General features: G+C 45.0%; 1 protein-coding gene across 7 annotated transcripts in view; it reads right to left on the reverse strand.

Annotated features, from left to right (window-relative positions):
- PICALM (phosphatidylinositol binding clathrin assembly protein) overlaps positions 1-16,425 on the reverse strand; it is a 171,876-nt gene that overhangs the window by 96,288 nt on the left and 59,163 nt on the right. For 6 of the 7 annotated variants that reach the window (XM_074983701.1, XM_074983739.1, XM_074983709.1 and 3 more), the window contains exons 3-6: positions 15,624-15,699; positions 13,452-13,554; positions 1,585-1,678; positions 934-1,045 (exon numbers count right to left, since the gene is read on the reverse strand). In XM_074983701.1, the coding sequence (XP_074839802.1) occupies positions 934-1,045; positions 1,585-1,678; positions 13,452-13,554; positions 15,624-15,699 (385 nt within the window). The remainder of the gene's footprint in view (positions 1-933; positions 1,046-1,584; positions 1,679-13,451; positions 13,555-15,623; positions 15,700-16,425) is intronic. The other variant, XM_074983747.1, reaches the window with a different exon arrangement.

Genomic DNA, 16,425 nt, shown 5'->3' on the forward strand with positions numbered 1-16,425 from the left:
CCCCCACCACTACTCTATTTTGGGTCACAACTCCAGAACTGAAAAATACTGGGCTTCCCCAGAAACTCTGTACAGTAGAGGGCCAAAGCACAGAATGCCAGATTTCATGGTCCATGACTCATTTTTCAGGGCTGTGATTTAGTAAGGCCCTATATGTCATGTACCATGCTACAGTTTAGAACAGACACTAATTTCACAGGGATGGGCACCAACACAAAAACCTTCATAGTCAGTGAAATATCCAAATCTAATACATATAAAATATCACCTGTCTAGAATTACAAGTTCTGACTACAAAAGCAAAACTATCAAAACAAAAAGCAGTCAAGTAGCACTTTAAAGACTAGCAAAATAGTTTATTAGGTGAGCTTTCGTGTGACAGACCCACTTCTTCAGACCATATCCAGGTTCTGGTCTGGATATGGTCTGAAGAAGTGGGTCTGTCCCACGAAAGCTCACCTAATAAACTATTTTGCTAGTCTTTAAAGTGCTACTTGACTGCTTTTTGTTTTGATAGTGTATAGACTAGCACGGCTTCCTCTCTGTTACTATAAAAGCAAAACTGTTTCTTTAATAGTTCACAGTGGAGGAAAAAAAGGTCAGTTTTACTACTTGATTTTGAGCAGAGGTTCTTGGTGACAAGGAAAAAACAGTTCAAGTAAAAATAGTTCTTCATGCCAAAAATTCTTGGACTTTGTTTTTAGGAAACTGCATACTTTGGATTACATATAAGGAAAGTACTAACTAAGCAAAAGAAACCTTGGTCATAAAGTTCTTCCAAAAAAACTGAAGGTTTTCTTAAAGCAGTAAATGAAGATAAAAGTTTTCACCCTAATTCTTTAAGGCTGAAACAGCTGTAAATTCTGAAAGAAATTATATGCACTTGCTTACTGAAAACACAGAATTAATGCTGCAGAGTAGAATAATATTTACCCAAGAGGTTAATAATTCCTTCATTATATGCTGCGAAGAGTCTAATGGCATCTTTGAAGAGGAGCATGAAGGCAGCATTTATTACACCATTTGTAAGCTCATTGCTATTGACCTAGGGAGATTAGAAAAGTAAATTAGCACATCTGGATTGATGTTTTATTAGAAAAACTTCCAAGTAATAAATAAGTTTCAATATTCTACCCAAAGACACGATTACCACTGGCAAACGGGACTGTGTTTCGAACATGGCAGCATTTGAAGTTAAATGGAGCCTCTATCAAAGATAACGAGAAAAATACTCAAAGAACAGCTCATCAGCAAAAACACAGGATAAATATACCACAGAGCAAGAGAAGCCAGAAGAATAATTAGAAAAAGGTTGGTTTATTTAAAAAAACTACTTAAAGACAGGTACCCCTAAATGAAAATTTAGGGAGTGGTCATCTTATTTTGTACCAGTGCTTTATGTTAAGCTACCAGATATGAAGCAATGAGCCTGGTGTATTTTTGTTCCTCAAACTGCATTTGATTTAGTTAAAAATGAGGGAATTTTACTTTGTACATATATAACTTGTTTTCATAGCTTCTCAGAGGAAAAGTCCTGCTGTTTTAATAGACAGCATCTCTGACATGTGGAGAAATGTAACTTACATTGAAGTCAAGAAGTGCATCCATCTGATTTTGTATAATTGGCACAGTTTTGAGGAGTTTTTCTGTGCTCATTGTCCTCATGACTCCATCAGCCCTATTATGCAAACAAAACAGAAAAACTACCAATTGGATTATGAAAGAATATTTTTATTAGTTAATATGAAATACTGGAGCATATAGAATAGATCAAAAGATCAGCAATGCCAGAGGCAGCATATTCAGACAACTGAAGTAAGGGGCACGCCTTGTGATACTCAAGTTGCCTGGCAAAAAGAATGGCAATGATTAGTCAGAAGAGCTACATCCAACTCTCCTTGGCCAGAAGACAGTAGGTGTGATGGGATCTTCAAGGACTGATGGTTATTCCCTAAGACTAACTGAAATCGCCCATGCTGAAAACTACTATACTTTAATATGTGAGGCAGTAGGTAGCTACAGAAGTGTCAGCAGCATTAAAAACTTGATTTAAAAACCAGATTTTTAATAAATTCTAAAAACACTTTCAAATAAGCTTTTAAATCTATTTTTGACACAAAAGTTTTGCTATGCTTTTCTAATTGCATACATGTTATTTCAACTGCAAATCCAGTTTTATTTGTGAAACCTAAAACAGTACTTAAATCAGTGTGATGGATCTTTTAAAGCTGATCCAGTGAAAGACTGTTCTTTACCTACCTTATCTCTCTAAGATCTTTTTCAGCATTTGTAAAATTTAGCATTATAAATCCACATAGAACACCACTTTGCAGGAACACTGAGAAGGATTTACCATTATATTTAACAACTTTTTAATAAAATAACTGGATTTTTTTTAAAGAGAATATCAGTTCTCTCGGTCTACTTAATTTTCATTTAGTGGATGTGTTCATTTATCTGTCCAGAGACGACACAAAGGCTAGGACAAAAGGAAGATCCCCCAAGAGGGAATGAACAGTAAACAAATACAAGTTGAACTATCCTAATCCGGCTCCCTTGGGACCTAAGCGGTGCTGGATGAGAGAATTTTCCAAACCATGAGAGGTCAATGTTGTCTAGCAGCATTATCAACAATTCCACTGCTTACTAGACTCATTTAGAGGTAAAATACAGCTAAAAACAGCACATAACATGGACAGCCAGGACTACTACTACTACTTCTTGACCCACATACTCTGCGTAGAGCATAGGTCATCTACAAGTCTCCTCTACTTCACTCTGTCTTGAGATAAAACTTCAAGATGACTCCAGAAGTACCCCAGTTATTGTCCTTCAATCTCAATAGACCTTCTCCATGTTGTCCGAGGTCTTCCTCTTTTGCATTTTCCTTGCAGGTTCCATGTGAAAGCTTGACAGACTATGCTAGATGGTTTTCTGAGAGTGTGGCCTACCCATCCCCACTTTCTTCCCTTGATTTCAATGTCAATTGGTTCTTGCCCTGCTCTGTTCCAAAGGTCCTCATTTGTGATGAAGTCTTGCCATTTGATGCAAAGGATGTACCTCGGACATCTGTTTATGAATGTCTGTAGCTTGCAATTTGAAGGATTTTTTAGTATGCCAGGTCTCTCATCCATACAAGAGCGCACTCCTCACATTTGTGTTGAAGATCTGCAGTTTCATCTTTGCAGTTCCCACAAAGTGTCCCTATCAATGCTGTCAAAGTCTTTTTCAAAGTCCATGAAGGTTACGTACACAGGGGAGTTCCACTTGAGCGACTGTTCTATGAGTACTCTGAGAATTGCTATTTGGTCAGCGTTAAGATCTCTCACTTTGGAAGTTGACCTGCTCTTCCCTGAGCTGTCTATCAATTTCCGTCTTCATTCTCTCCAAGCGAATCCTACGGAACACTTTTCCTGGAATAGATAGTAACGGGATGCCCCTCCAATTCTTGCATTCCTTCAGGTTGCCTTTCTTTGGAAGCCTGATAAGGTAACCATGTTTCCAGTCTTGTGGAATCCCTTCAGTGTTCCAAATTTTCCCAAATAGATTAAACACCTGGACCGGTGGCTGTAAACTTTATGGGACCACAGGAAACTTGCCCACCACATAAGTGGTCACCCAGTTTCCTAAAATCATGCCAGATTATGTATGTTGATGGGCGAGAGTGTTCTGGACAAGAGAGTTTCAACTTGTAATGATAAACATTGCTTTCTACACTACACAGATTTAACATTCATAGTATGAAAAATAAGCTTGATACCAGTATAAGAACTTCAACCTCTTTCTTGCTGAAACTAAAAATCAGCGTCTGTGCAACATAAAAGGTTGAGGATTGTTACAGCAGGAAAAAGTCAAACAGTTAAATGGGTTACAATTAAAAAATGACCCCTTCTTCTTCTATAGGGAGCTACATCGAGGAGAAGGTTGGTCAGGTGCTGAAAGAATGCGTAATTACTCTACAATAGATGTGCTTTTTCAAGAGGGAGTGACCACATGGATCCCACTCTTGGTGTGCCTATGTTCCAGATGGGTAATATTTAGTTCTTTTACTAGTCATGCATTGGAGCTATAGCTGTACCACAAATATTCTTGCCCATGGCCCTCAGTTACTTCATCAATACAGAATTTCAAAGGAATATAACTCTGCAGGACAGAAGTGCCAGACCACAGGTCATGGAATCCATGTAGACTACACATCTCTAAGTAATCTTTTTCTGAAGTAATTATCTGTAAGGATTCTACCATAATATCATTAGATCAAGTGTATGAAGTTTAGCTTTCCCAGCACTTGAGAAAGGCTTGTGGAAGAAAACTGGGAGATGAACAAACTTGTTCATATGAAACATTAAAAAAAAAAACTTCGTAGAACACTGGATGAGACCTGGGAGTGACCCTTCTCTGGTGGAACCTGGAAAAAACAGAGATATGTCTTTAGTGCCTGAATCTCTCCCTCCCTTCAGGTTGAAGGAAGGCAGTCTTCACTGAGGTTAAACATGGAACAGGGAGCTAAGAGCTCAAAGTGGGACAGCCAGGGATCCTAATTACTATACTGAGGACCCAGGAGGGGGAGCAACATGAATAATGCACCCAAAGAACCCAGGCCATGTAGAGCAAGAAAATACACTGCAGTCCTGGAACAAAAGGTGATTTGCAGATAGTACTAAATGATAAAGACTTATGGAACAAGCAAAAGGCCCACATTGTTTCATGGTTAGTGTACAGTTCATTACTGCTGAATGAATGATGAGGGAGAAAATGAGTGAGACAAGATGCATAAAAGTAAGCCTCTTTCACTTATGAAGCTAATTCAGTCTATTTAATGCTTTCTGGCTTTGCAACGGAATATTCTAAACTTCAGACCAACAGATTCTTTTGGGGTGTGTCAGCTAGGATACATGCTGTCAAACGTATCAATGTCAGACTGCTCCACCTGTACAAGGCTATTAGACAGAGCAGGCAAAGTGACTAGGGACTACACTGACAGGTTCACCAGATCCACTTGCCAGAATTGCAAGTACTTCAAAGACGATTACAAGGAGGAGGGAAAAAATTTGTTCTCCTTGGCCTCTGAGGATAGGACAAGGAGCAATGGGCTTAAACTGCAGCAAGGGAGATTTAGATTGGACGTCAGGGTGGTTAAGCACTGGAATAAATTACCTAGAAAGGCTGCGAAATCTTCATTGCTAGAGATATTTAAGAGCAGGTTAGACAGACACCTATCAAGGCTGGGGATGGAGCTTGCTCCCCCTGAAGGGGTGGGGAGCTGGACTTGATGACCTCTTGAGATCCTTTCCAAGTTCTAGAGTTCTATGATTCTATGACTATCATGATCATCAATCCTGCATCTTGCCTCACTACCTCTCAAATCTGTAATATGGAAGGTTGGAAGGAAGGCACACATCAGTCCTGGCATCTGGGTGACAAGGCAGGAGTGCTTTGGAAACCCCTGTGGAGCAGAATATCTGACTTTTTTCTTTGGTCTGTTGCAAACAATTCTATTTGGATACCCCCACTTGTGAAAGATGCTCCGCAACACTGGCTCCTTCAACAACCACCTGTGGTTGTCTGAGAAAGAGAAGTTACTCACCTGTAGTAACAATGGTTCTTCGAGATGTGTCCCCGTAGGTGCTCCACAATAGGTGTTGGGCTCGCCCGGCGCCGCAGATCGGAATTCTTCTAGCAGTTTCTATTGGATTGCGCATGCGCCGATGCGTGCCGCTCCCTTGCGCGCCCCCAGCCATGTGCGCGATCCAGTCCGCACCAGTTCCTTGACCAACCGCCTCAGATGCTCCTGAAAAACACCAGACAGAGATCCGAAGCGGGGAGGATGGGCGGGTGGTGGAGCACCCACAGGGACACATCTCAAAGAACCATCGTTACTACAGGTGAGTAACTTCTCTTTTTGATTCGAGTGGTCCCCGTGGGTGCTCCACAATAGGTGACTACCCAGCAGGAACCCAAGTAAGGAGGTGGGTAATCGATTCTTGTGCAGCTTGCCCCCGAGAGGACTGCTGTTGACAGACGGGTATCCTCCTCGAATACCCAATGCAGGGCATAATGCTTGGCGAAGTTGTCGTAGGATGACCAGGTCGCCGCTCTACAGATGTCTTTTAACGCGATACCCTTGAAGAAGGCTGTTGACGCTGCCACCGCCCTGGTGGAGTGAGCCCTAGGCGGGGCCAGCAAAGGGGTCTTTCGAAGCTCGCAGCACATTTTTACACAGGACACAATGTGCTTTGAAATCCTCTGTGAAGAGAGGCCTTCCTCTTTTGACCTGGGAGCGAGAGACACTAGAAGCCTGTCCGTTTTCCAGAAGGGCTTAGTTCTGTCTATGTAAAAGGCCAACGCCCTTCTCATGTCTACGACATGTAGGCGCGCCTCCTTGCTGGAGCTGTGAGGCTTCGGGTAAAACGAGGGTAAAACTATTGGTTCGTTAAGATGGAACTCCGAGGAAACTTTTGGAACGAAGGCTGGGTGTAACCGAAAGGTTACTGCCCCCTGTGAGAATACTGTGCAGGGCGGCGTTGCCATCACTGCTGCGAGCGAGCTCACCCTGCGGGCTGACGTAATCGCAAGGAGGAAGGTAGTTTTCATCATAAGGAGTCGGGGGGGGTACCGTGGCTAATGATTCGAAGGGTGGTCCCAATAGCGTGCTGAGCACCAAGTCCAAACTCCACGATGGCAGAAGCGGTTTTTGAGGGGGGTACAGGTTTACCAGCCTCTTCAAGAACCTTGTGACGACAGGGTGGGCGAATACAGTGGGCCCTTCCTCTGTATGCCGAAAAGCTGATATAGCAGCGAGGTGGACCTTTAGCGAGGATAGAGAAAGCCCGTCTCGTTTGAGGTCCAATAGGTATTCTAGTATTACGGTTATAGGAACGTCAAGGGAAGCTAACTGCTTGGCAGAACACCAGGCTGTAAATCGAGTCCATTTCTGTTCATAAGTCCTCCTGGTGGAGGTCCTTCGGCTACACTACAAGACTTGTTGTACTCCCTCCGTACATGTGCTCTCTAAGGCGCTGAGCCATGGATTAACCATGCTTGTAGGCGCAGACCCTGATGGTGCAGGTGCACTATGGACCCCTGAGCCTGTGTAAGTAACTCCGGTGCCACCGGTAGGGGGAGTGGTGGACAATCCGACACGCGTAGAAGCAAGGGAAACCATTGTTGCCAGTCCCAAGTTGGAACTATGAGTATCATGCGAGCTCTCTCCCTTCTGGCTTTCTGCAGAACCTTGTGGATAAGCGTTGTGGGGGGAAACGCGTAGAGTAGAGGGCCCTTCCATGAAATCATGAATGCGTCCCCCAGGAACCCCCGCCCTATTCCCACTCTGGAGCAGTACTGGGGACACTTTTTGTTGTGCTGGGTGGCAAACAAATCGACTTGGGGAAACCCCCATGTACGAAATATGCACCATAGCAGGTCGGAGCGGATCTGCCATTCGTGCGTGAGTGCAAAGCGCCTGCTCAGCTGATCTGCCTTCACGTTGTGAGCGCCCGGCAAGTATCAGGCTTTCAATGTTATGTTGTTGGCGATGCACCAGGTCCACAATCGGACTGCTTCCGCACATAGCGCACGTGATCGTGCCCCTCCTTGTCAATTGATGTAGAACATAGTGGAGGTATTGTCGGTATTGATCCCAACTACTTTGCCATGCAGGTAATCTCGAAAATGTCTGCACGCATTGAACACTGCTCTGAGCTCCAGTATGTTTATGTGCAGTGTCTGTTCTGCAGGGGACCATAGCCCTTAGGTCACCTTGCTGCCAATGTGCGCTCCCCATCCTATGTGGGAGGCATCGGTAGTAAGAAAAATAAAAATTTGTGGTTGGTGGAAAGGCACCCCCCAGTAGCAGATTCTCGGGATTTTCCCACCACGCTAGGGATCTGCGCACCTCCGCCATGGGTGACACTACCCTGTGGATAGTGTGGGATGCCGGTTTGTAAACACTCGCCAGCCAATGCTGCAGGCTTCGCATGTGTAACCTGGCATTCTGCACCACAAAGGTCGCTGCCGTCATGTGCCCCAACCGTTGCAGACACGTTAGGACCAGCACCGTGGGGCTGCACGTCATGACTTGCACCAGGGAGCTGATGGCGCAGAAGTGGGCGTCGGGCAAGTATACTCTTGCTGTGATAGAGTTTATGCATACCCCTATGAACTCTATATCGTGTGCGCGTTTGGTCTTCAACTTTGCGAGGTTGATAACTAGGCCCAGCGAAGTAAACGTGTTCGCGGTGACGCGTATTATGTGTAGGACCTCTGCCTGCAAGGCCCCTTTTAGTAGACAGTCGTCCAGATATGGCAAAATAAACACCCCCCGTCTGTGCAGATAGGCTGATACCACTGCCAGGGTTTTGGTAAAGACTCTGGGTGCCGAGGATAGGCCGAACGGAAGAACACTGTACTGGAAATGTTCCCCGCCGACCGTGAAGCGGAGGAAGCGCCTGTGTGCCGGGTGGATTGTTATATGAAAGTAAGCATCTTGTAAGTCGAGGGCTGCAAACCAGTCTCCAGTGTCCAGTGCCATAAGTATGGAGGCAACTGTGATCATCCGAAAGCGTTGCTTGCGCAAGTAACGGCTGAGGCGCCGTAGATCCAAAAATCGATCTCCAGCCTCCTGTTTTCTTCTCTTTTAGGAAGTAGCGTGAATAAAAACCTTTCCCTTGGAATTGTTCCGGCACTCTTTCCACCACCCCTATGAACATAAGGTGATCTATGTCCTGCTTCAGCCTTGCCTCGTGGGCAGGATCCCTGAGATGAGTCCGGGCGGGAGGCTTCGTTGGTGGAAGTGACTGGAAAGGGATCGTGTAACCCGTGGCTATAATTTCTAGCACCCATTTGTCTGTGGTGATCTTTTGCCGTTGGGAGTGGAACGGTTTGAGGTGATGATGGAACATGAGATAAGAATGGCATTGAGCGATGGTATTGATAGTGCAGCCCCCGACATACCCGTCAAACTTGCTGTCTCTGGGCCTGTCCCGAGGGTGTATGGCTTTGCTGAGGACAAAATTTCTTTTTCTTGTATGAGGGAGTATAAATACCCAAGGTCCTAAGCGTGGCCCTTGAGTCTTTGCTGGAGTGGAGGACCGAGTCGGTTGAGTCCGCAAACTGCTTTTGCTTATCAAAGGGAAGATCCATGATCTTCGAATGTAGGTCTCTGGGGATACCAGACGTCTGGAGCCAGGATTCCCTACGCATTACCACTGCTGCGGCTGTTGAATATACCGCTGTGTCCGCCACGTCCAGAGCAATCTGCACTCCCGTCCGCGACGCTGCATAACCGTCTTGGACGATCGCCTTTAACACTGGCTTCTTGTCCTCCAGGAGTGAATCTATGAGGGGACTGAGTCTAGAGTAATTGTCAAAGTTATGGTTTGATAGATGTGCCGTGTAATTTGCCATTCTCAATAATAGGGTAGAGGAGGAACAGACCTTCCTGCCAAACAGCTCTAGCTTCTTAGCATCTTGATCCTACCCCCCCGATTTGTACTGAGACGTCTTCGACCTCTGCTGGCACAATTCGACCACCAAAGAATTTGGTTGCGGGTGACTAAAGAGGAACTCCATGCCCTTGGCTGGGATGAGGTACTTCTTATCCGCTCTCTTGTTCGTAGGCGGAATAGAGGCTGGGGTCTGCCATATGTTAGTGTCTGACTCCAAAATGGCTTCGTCCAGCGGGATAGTGATTTTAGATGAAACCGGCGGTCTCAAATTTTTCAGGAATTTATGGTGCTTCTCCTGCACCTCTGCTATTTGAATGTCCTGTGTGAAAGCTACTCTTTCGAACAGCTCCTGGAATTGTTTAAGGTCATCCGGAGGGGAGACATCCCTGGGGGCCATGGCCTCATCTGGGGAGGATGAGGAGGAACCGCTGGGGTAAACCTCCCCCAAATCCTCTGGCTCCCAAGTTTGGTGATATACTTGCTCCCTGGAGGACTGTGAAGGGAAGTCTCGGGATTCTGGACCTAATTCCCCCTGGGACAACTGTGTTCCCATCCCAGGGCGAGAGTGTACACGGGAGTATTGACGAGTAGTAGGAGAGGACCTGCCCCTGGATCTAGACCTGTGGTATCTGTGTTCAGCATGATGAGGACGACCATAGCAGCATGGGCAAGGGCCCGGTGATGGAGACCTGGACCACAATCGGGAAGTATACCCATGATGTCTGGGAGAGCAGGACCTCCGCAACGACATAGATAGTGGTGAAGCCGGTTTGTGATAGTACTCAAGGGGATCCATGCCCAAAAATGGTGAAGGTGGCCCGAGCCACAGCGAAATTGGTTGGAGGAACGGAGAGGGAGGCCCAAGATAAGCCGGTGGAGTTACAGCCCGGTCGTGCGGCGTGTGTATCTCGGGGGCCGGGGCTGGATGATAAGGGCAGTGCGGCCCTGCCTGGAGATGGACTAAGGTGCCGAGTTTTTGCTTTTGCCTTGCCCCTCCCCTGTGGGGTGGGCGCCGCCCCCTCCCATGCCGGGGATCTCGGCCCCGTTGTCGGCGCCGCGCGGGTAGCTTCCTCTGGCACCAGTAGGCTCTGTGCCGGGTGCCCCTGCACCGTCGGCGCCACGGAAGCCAGTGCCGCATGCGTCGGTGCCACCGATTCCAGCGCTTGCTGGGCTGGCACTCACGGCGCCTTCCGTGCCGCCTGATGTGTAATCGGAGGCTCGGCCTCTGCCACGTGCGCTGCTGCGCTGCCGCTTTCATGAGCTCGCAGCTGGGGGCTCTGCGTTCCGCTTGTCCTGCCCGCTAGGCCCGCCGGCAAGGATCGGGCCGGGGAGAGTTTCCTCCTCTTCTGCACAGAGGGGGTCAAAGAGGCTGCCTTCCTTTTATGCAACCCAGAGGGCCCTTCTGCGTGAGGCTTCTCCAGCGGTTCCGGGTGGAGAGCCTCATCAAACAAGAGCATTTTGAGCCTCATCTCTCTGTCTTTCCTGGCCCTGGCTGTAACCTTAGTGCAGTGGGAACACTTCTGGGTAACGTGCAACTCTCCCAGGCAGCGAATGCATTCACTATGCCCATCAGAGGCCAGCACAGCCTCGCGGCATGACTCACACTTCTTAAACCCCAAAGAAGCCATCGCGGTGAGTCTTTACTGTTAATAGGTTACTTAGCCACTAATCACTGCTTTCTAACCCAAAATAACATTCACGGCCTTCAGGGCAGCCGACAGCTTAACAGCCTTCTTGCCCGCCCCTCTCTCCTTCATTCCTCTTCTCTCTGCTGTCTAATATTCTCTCTCTCTTCTTCTTTTTTTTTTTGTGACAAAACAAACGAACTACACGTAAAAAACTAAAAAACTATCTTATCTGACTCTCGCTTTAGCTGGCGCGGATTCCATCTGCAGGCGATGGCGGTTGAGAAGGAACTGGCGGGGACCGGATCGCGCACATGGCCGGGGGCGCACAAGGGAGCAGCGCGCGTCAGCGCATGCGCGATCCAGTAGAAACTGCTAGAAGAATTCCGATCTGCGGCGCCGGGCGAGCCCAACACCTATTGTGGAGCACCCACAGGGACCACTCAAAGAAGAACTGTGTGTTGAAATAATCTGGTAGCAGTCTCTGAATGTTGAAAGATGCATGGCCAATGGCACAATCCAGTGATAAACACATTGAGCCCAGAGCCAAATGTCCTCCTGACAGCGAAAATGACCTAGCCTCTTAGTCTGCTGACATAATGCATAGTTGTGGTGCTGTGTTAGCCCCAGGATTGCATGTCCTTGTTGTTGAAACATGAATGCTTCACACAACGTGGGGATGGCTCAGTCCCTGGATATTTACATGCAGGTGAGTGCCAGAAGTGACTACAGGTCCTATGTTTGAAATTGATCTATATGAGCCTCTCTTCTCCATGTGCAGAAATCTGCCAGAGTCATAGCAGGTAGCGGTACAAAGTACTCCATTACAGAGTGTATCCCAGCTCATGAGGACAGATCTTCTTGTAGAATCCTAGCCATCATGGCTACATGGGAATCTGCTCCACAGATACACTGATTTCACCTCTCCTTCAGACTTCGCAGTCCAGCAAACTGTTTCAAAAATATAAAATCTGCAGATTATACCAAGATGAGAGGGGTTGCAGTGCTTTGGAAGACAGGATTATAATTCAAAATTATCTGGACAAACTGGAAAAAAGGTCTAAGTTAAACAGGATGAAATTCAAAAGGGAAAAATGAAGGGACAAAGGAAGGAGGAGGAAGGAGTTCGGCACAGAAGGATCTAGGGAGTCATAATGAACCACAAGATAAATACAAGTCAACAAAGTGACACTGTTGCAAAAAAAGTAGATGTTCTGGGATGTATTAACAGAGGTGTTGTAAGCACAATATATGTTTTCCACTCTACACTAGCCATGCTGATTACGCCTCAATTGGAGAACTGTTGAGTTCTGGGTGCCACTTTTCAGAAAAGATGTGGACAAACTGGAGACAGTCAAAGAGCAACAAAAGTGACTGAAGGTCTAGTCACCTTTGAGAGAAGACTGAATTTTGAATAAATGGGGAACATGAGCACCAAGAACAGAATCCATATCAACATTCACTTGAAGAATATTCAATTTATTTCTTCAAATATATTAGAGCCACCATGACTTTAACGTACGCTCTCTCTAAAGCAGCTGCTTAGCCAACAGTTAGCTGTTGTGTGCCACACCAGGCTAATGTCACATATGCATCCATATTACAGAACCTCCTGACCTTTCTCCCATCCACCTCCATTGGGATGCGACACTTGCTCCACACAGGCAGCCCTGCACTCAAGTTGTGAACAGAGAGCTTTGCATCTGGGCCCCCAAAGGAGCTGGCCTGAGGGGTGCCTTCTTCCAAATGAAGGACAAACGGCAAGCCCCTCCCACCAGAGCAGTCTGCCCCTGCTGCAGCTGGGCCCCCACCCAGTTAACCCCATGGGGCCTCTGTTTGCTTAGCCTGTCTAGGAGGCTTGGGGAACTGATTTAAACTGATGATGCAACTTCTACCATTCCCCAGAATGATGGCCATTCTGTTCTAAATATCACTCCACATTACAGTACCACAAACTGTAGACACAGCCACTTTGAGAATGGTGTAATGAAGGAACAGGAGGTACAGCAAAGTATTTCACATAAACGCCCATCTCCATAATTTTCTGAAATAAAAAGTGCAGTTTCACACCAATGGCACCAAATACAACACAGCTTCCTTGCATATCAAGGAAAAGTTTATTGGCCAGATTATGTAGCTACCACCAGTTGCCTCAGTCTGATGCACAAAACTGACTTCCATTTCATTTTTTTCAAAAGAGAGTAGTCCCCAAAATTTCTGAAATGAAACACATTACAACTCAACTGAACTGCCATTTTTAGTAGACAATGCACAGAATAAATTGATCAATACCAGTGAAAAGATATTCAACTTGATTTGAACACAACTTGTTAGTATGTACTGCAAGTAAGACTTTAAGAAAAATAAATACAGCTCTTACCCTCTTTTTACTTTAGTGAAGTCAAAAGCCACTTGTCTGTATGAAACTGCTTTTTCATTCAGATACCTACTATACCGTCTGATAAATGTGGACATGTCATACCCTAAAAAAGAAAAGGTTTCAACAGCTTGTTCTTCTTCTACTCAATTTTTCAACAAAAACAATTACTCTGAACAGGCAATGACATACACACAGTGACTGCTTTTGTTTATAAGATTTCCCCTTAATCCACCACTATACAGAAAATTAGTCCATTTTTGACACATTTAAAAATATTATGGTGTGAAGAACTTTATGTTGTACAGCAAACACCCTGGACATTTGAATATATGATGTAGCAAATATCCGGAGGGGTCACATGAACTGTGTAATTTCTTTACCCACTTGAAGTCAATCATCTCTGAGAATCCAGTGAGCAGATTAAGTATTTTTACATACATTTGTGGATGCCTGCATAGAAAATGCCTATGTATGATTACTGATTTATCTGTAGTAAGATTTCTTATCTAGCCCACCTGTACGTACTAGGAATGTAAAATCCTGTTTTATTAACTGATTAAATGAGGGTGGGGAGGTAGCCAGGGAGGAGGGCTGGAGCAGTCCCCCTGCCATGGATGGGGACTAATGTGGTCAGGCTGGAGAGCCCCCTTCTGTGGCACTCCCAAGCCAGGACCAACTGCGGACAAGAGCAGTGTTGAAGTGCCCCCCAGATGCGGCAGGCCACATGGGGCTGGAGCAACCCCCTGCCCATGGCAGGCAGGAGACTGCTCCAGCTCCCAGCCCGTAACTGCCACTGGTAATGCTCATCCATTTAGATTTAGGTTGACTCTAGCCATTAAACTTGTTAAACCATTAACATCCCTAGTGTGTACAAAAGTCTTAGGTTTCCAGAGCCAAATCTCTTAGTTCATATGTATTCTTTTACATGTTAACACAACCAAATGCACTGAATAGACATTAATCAGAGGCAGTTCACATATGCCAAGATGGAAGGATTAGGCAGACATAATTGAATTATACCCAAAAATATTTCCTATGATTGCAGGCCTAGAAATCCTACCCTCTCCTTTATAACCAATAAATAATGGACTTAGAACACAGAAATAGTGGCGTTAGATGGTAAAGGTCTCTCTTCATATTCTAGATCAGTCTCTCTTTGGACAATTAAGTTTTAGCTTGGCAATTTTGCCTAATTTACCACAACAAAACTGCTGTCCACAGCCATCAGAAAGAGTGCATGTACAACAACAATTATGGCCAAACAAAACTGAAGCAACTATATAAAGTGCAAAGTTAGAGATAAATCTGGTATTTCACAGGCAAATTAGCAACTTAAGAGTAGTTCAGTGCATCAACAGAACAATATGAAACAGTGGGAAAACCTTTTAATAGGGACAAGTAACTATTTCTTGCCTAACAACAAGAAGGCATGTGACACCTTATAGACTAACAGATATTTTGGAGCATAAGCTTTCATGGACAAAGACCCGCTTAATCAGATGCATGCCAAAGACAGACATCCAACAAACAACTTCAGTTTCAAGCAATTGGTCCCTACTACAGCATGTACAGGAGTTCCTCCTCTTTTGTTTTGTTATACTTCTCCCATCCTTGCAGAATACATGAGAGTGAATTGCTCAGGCATAAAGACATCTTCACCCTTTACGGTGATAATGGGCAACGAGCAAATATGATTTTGTAGGTTTTTTTTGTTTTGTGTTTTTGTTTTTTTACTTCTTCCTTCATTTAACTAACTCTAGAAAGCATGGGGTTAGGCTGCGTGACCACCAACTTAAATAAAAATTATCTGCTGTCTTTTTATTTCAACTAATACCAGCCAGCATCAAGAACAAATGTCTCCTGCTCCACGATGAAATTGGAATGCATGTTGGAAATTTTAACCTCTCATTTTATCTTGTATTGACTCTTGTTGGAAACTGGTCCAGAACTAAAACAGAAAGCATGACTAAAATCAAACCTATGTAAGATACAAAATGTTACTTGTTTTTTCCATATGGCAATATTTTCTTTGTTCTAAAATGAAGAATTTAACTTCTTGGAATGATGTGTAACTTTTAAAATACTGAAGTAAGGAAGTTCACCAGAACTCATTGAAAATAAAATATGAATTATTCCCTAAAAATGTTAGCTTTTATAATGAAGATACCTTACCTTGCAATCCACTTTTGTCTAGGAAATTGCTCAAATTAAACAACGTGTTCCTGGAAGCCAGATACTGGATAAAACGCTACATGAGAAAAACAAGATTTAAAACTCAATAACTTACTGCTTTGCTGGAATTTTACTTAATTCTGCACGTCAACAATTTAGTTAGTTAACTCACCGCTAGCAAAATTTGAAAAAACACTGTAGCATGACTTGTAAGTAGTAAAAACAATACTTGCACTGCCGAGCAAAGTTGTAAGGGGAAACGATACAGCTTGCATTTACTTTATGTGGACTTGGACACTCGGCACCTCACAAAATCGGGCCTTCAGGTATAACAAATTGCTAAAGCGTATACATCTTAACAATACAAAATCCTAAACTCGTCTGCTTTAGTAGAAATGACAAAGCAGTAAATGACTCAGACTTTAACTCTATTTCTTTGTCTCATTTTCTCAAAAGGAATTCTAGTTCACAAGTAAAAATTCCCTGCCCACCCAATGTGTCACACCCACACAACGTCAGATGTCCTGACATGCACTGGCAGGGAACAATACTATTTCTCTACCAGATCAAATTAGCAGTACAGGTTGTAGCTCTTAGATCTCGTATTCTCTCGTCCAGCAACATCCGTCGCCCGGAATGACCACAGAAGTTGCCAGATGTGAGAGTAGCCTAAAGGTGCAAGAGCCCAAGCCAGGCTGGGAGACAGAGCCCCTACCTGCCTTGTGGCTGCGGGGGCAGAAGGCTGCTGAAGGTTGGGAGCCAGAGCTCCCTAGCAATGGGGACCAGCAGTCTGAGCTCCTGC

Source organism: Carettochelys insculpta, chromosome 1, assembly GCF_033958435.1.
Source record: "Carettochelys insculpta isolate YL-2023 chromosome 1, ASM3395843v1, whole genome shotgun sequence".
Taxonomy (NCBI): Eukaryota; Metazoa; Chordata; order Testudines; family Carettochelyidae; genus Carettochelys; species Carettochelys insculpta.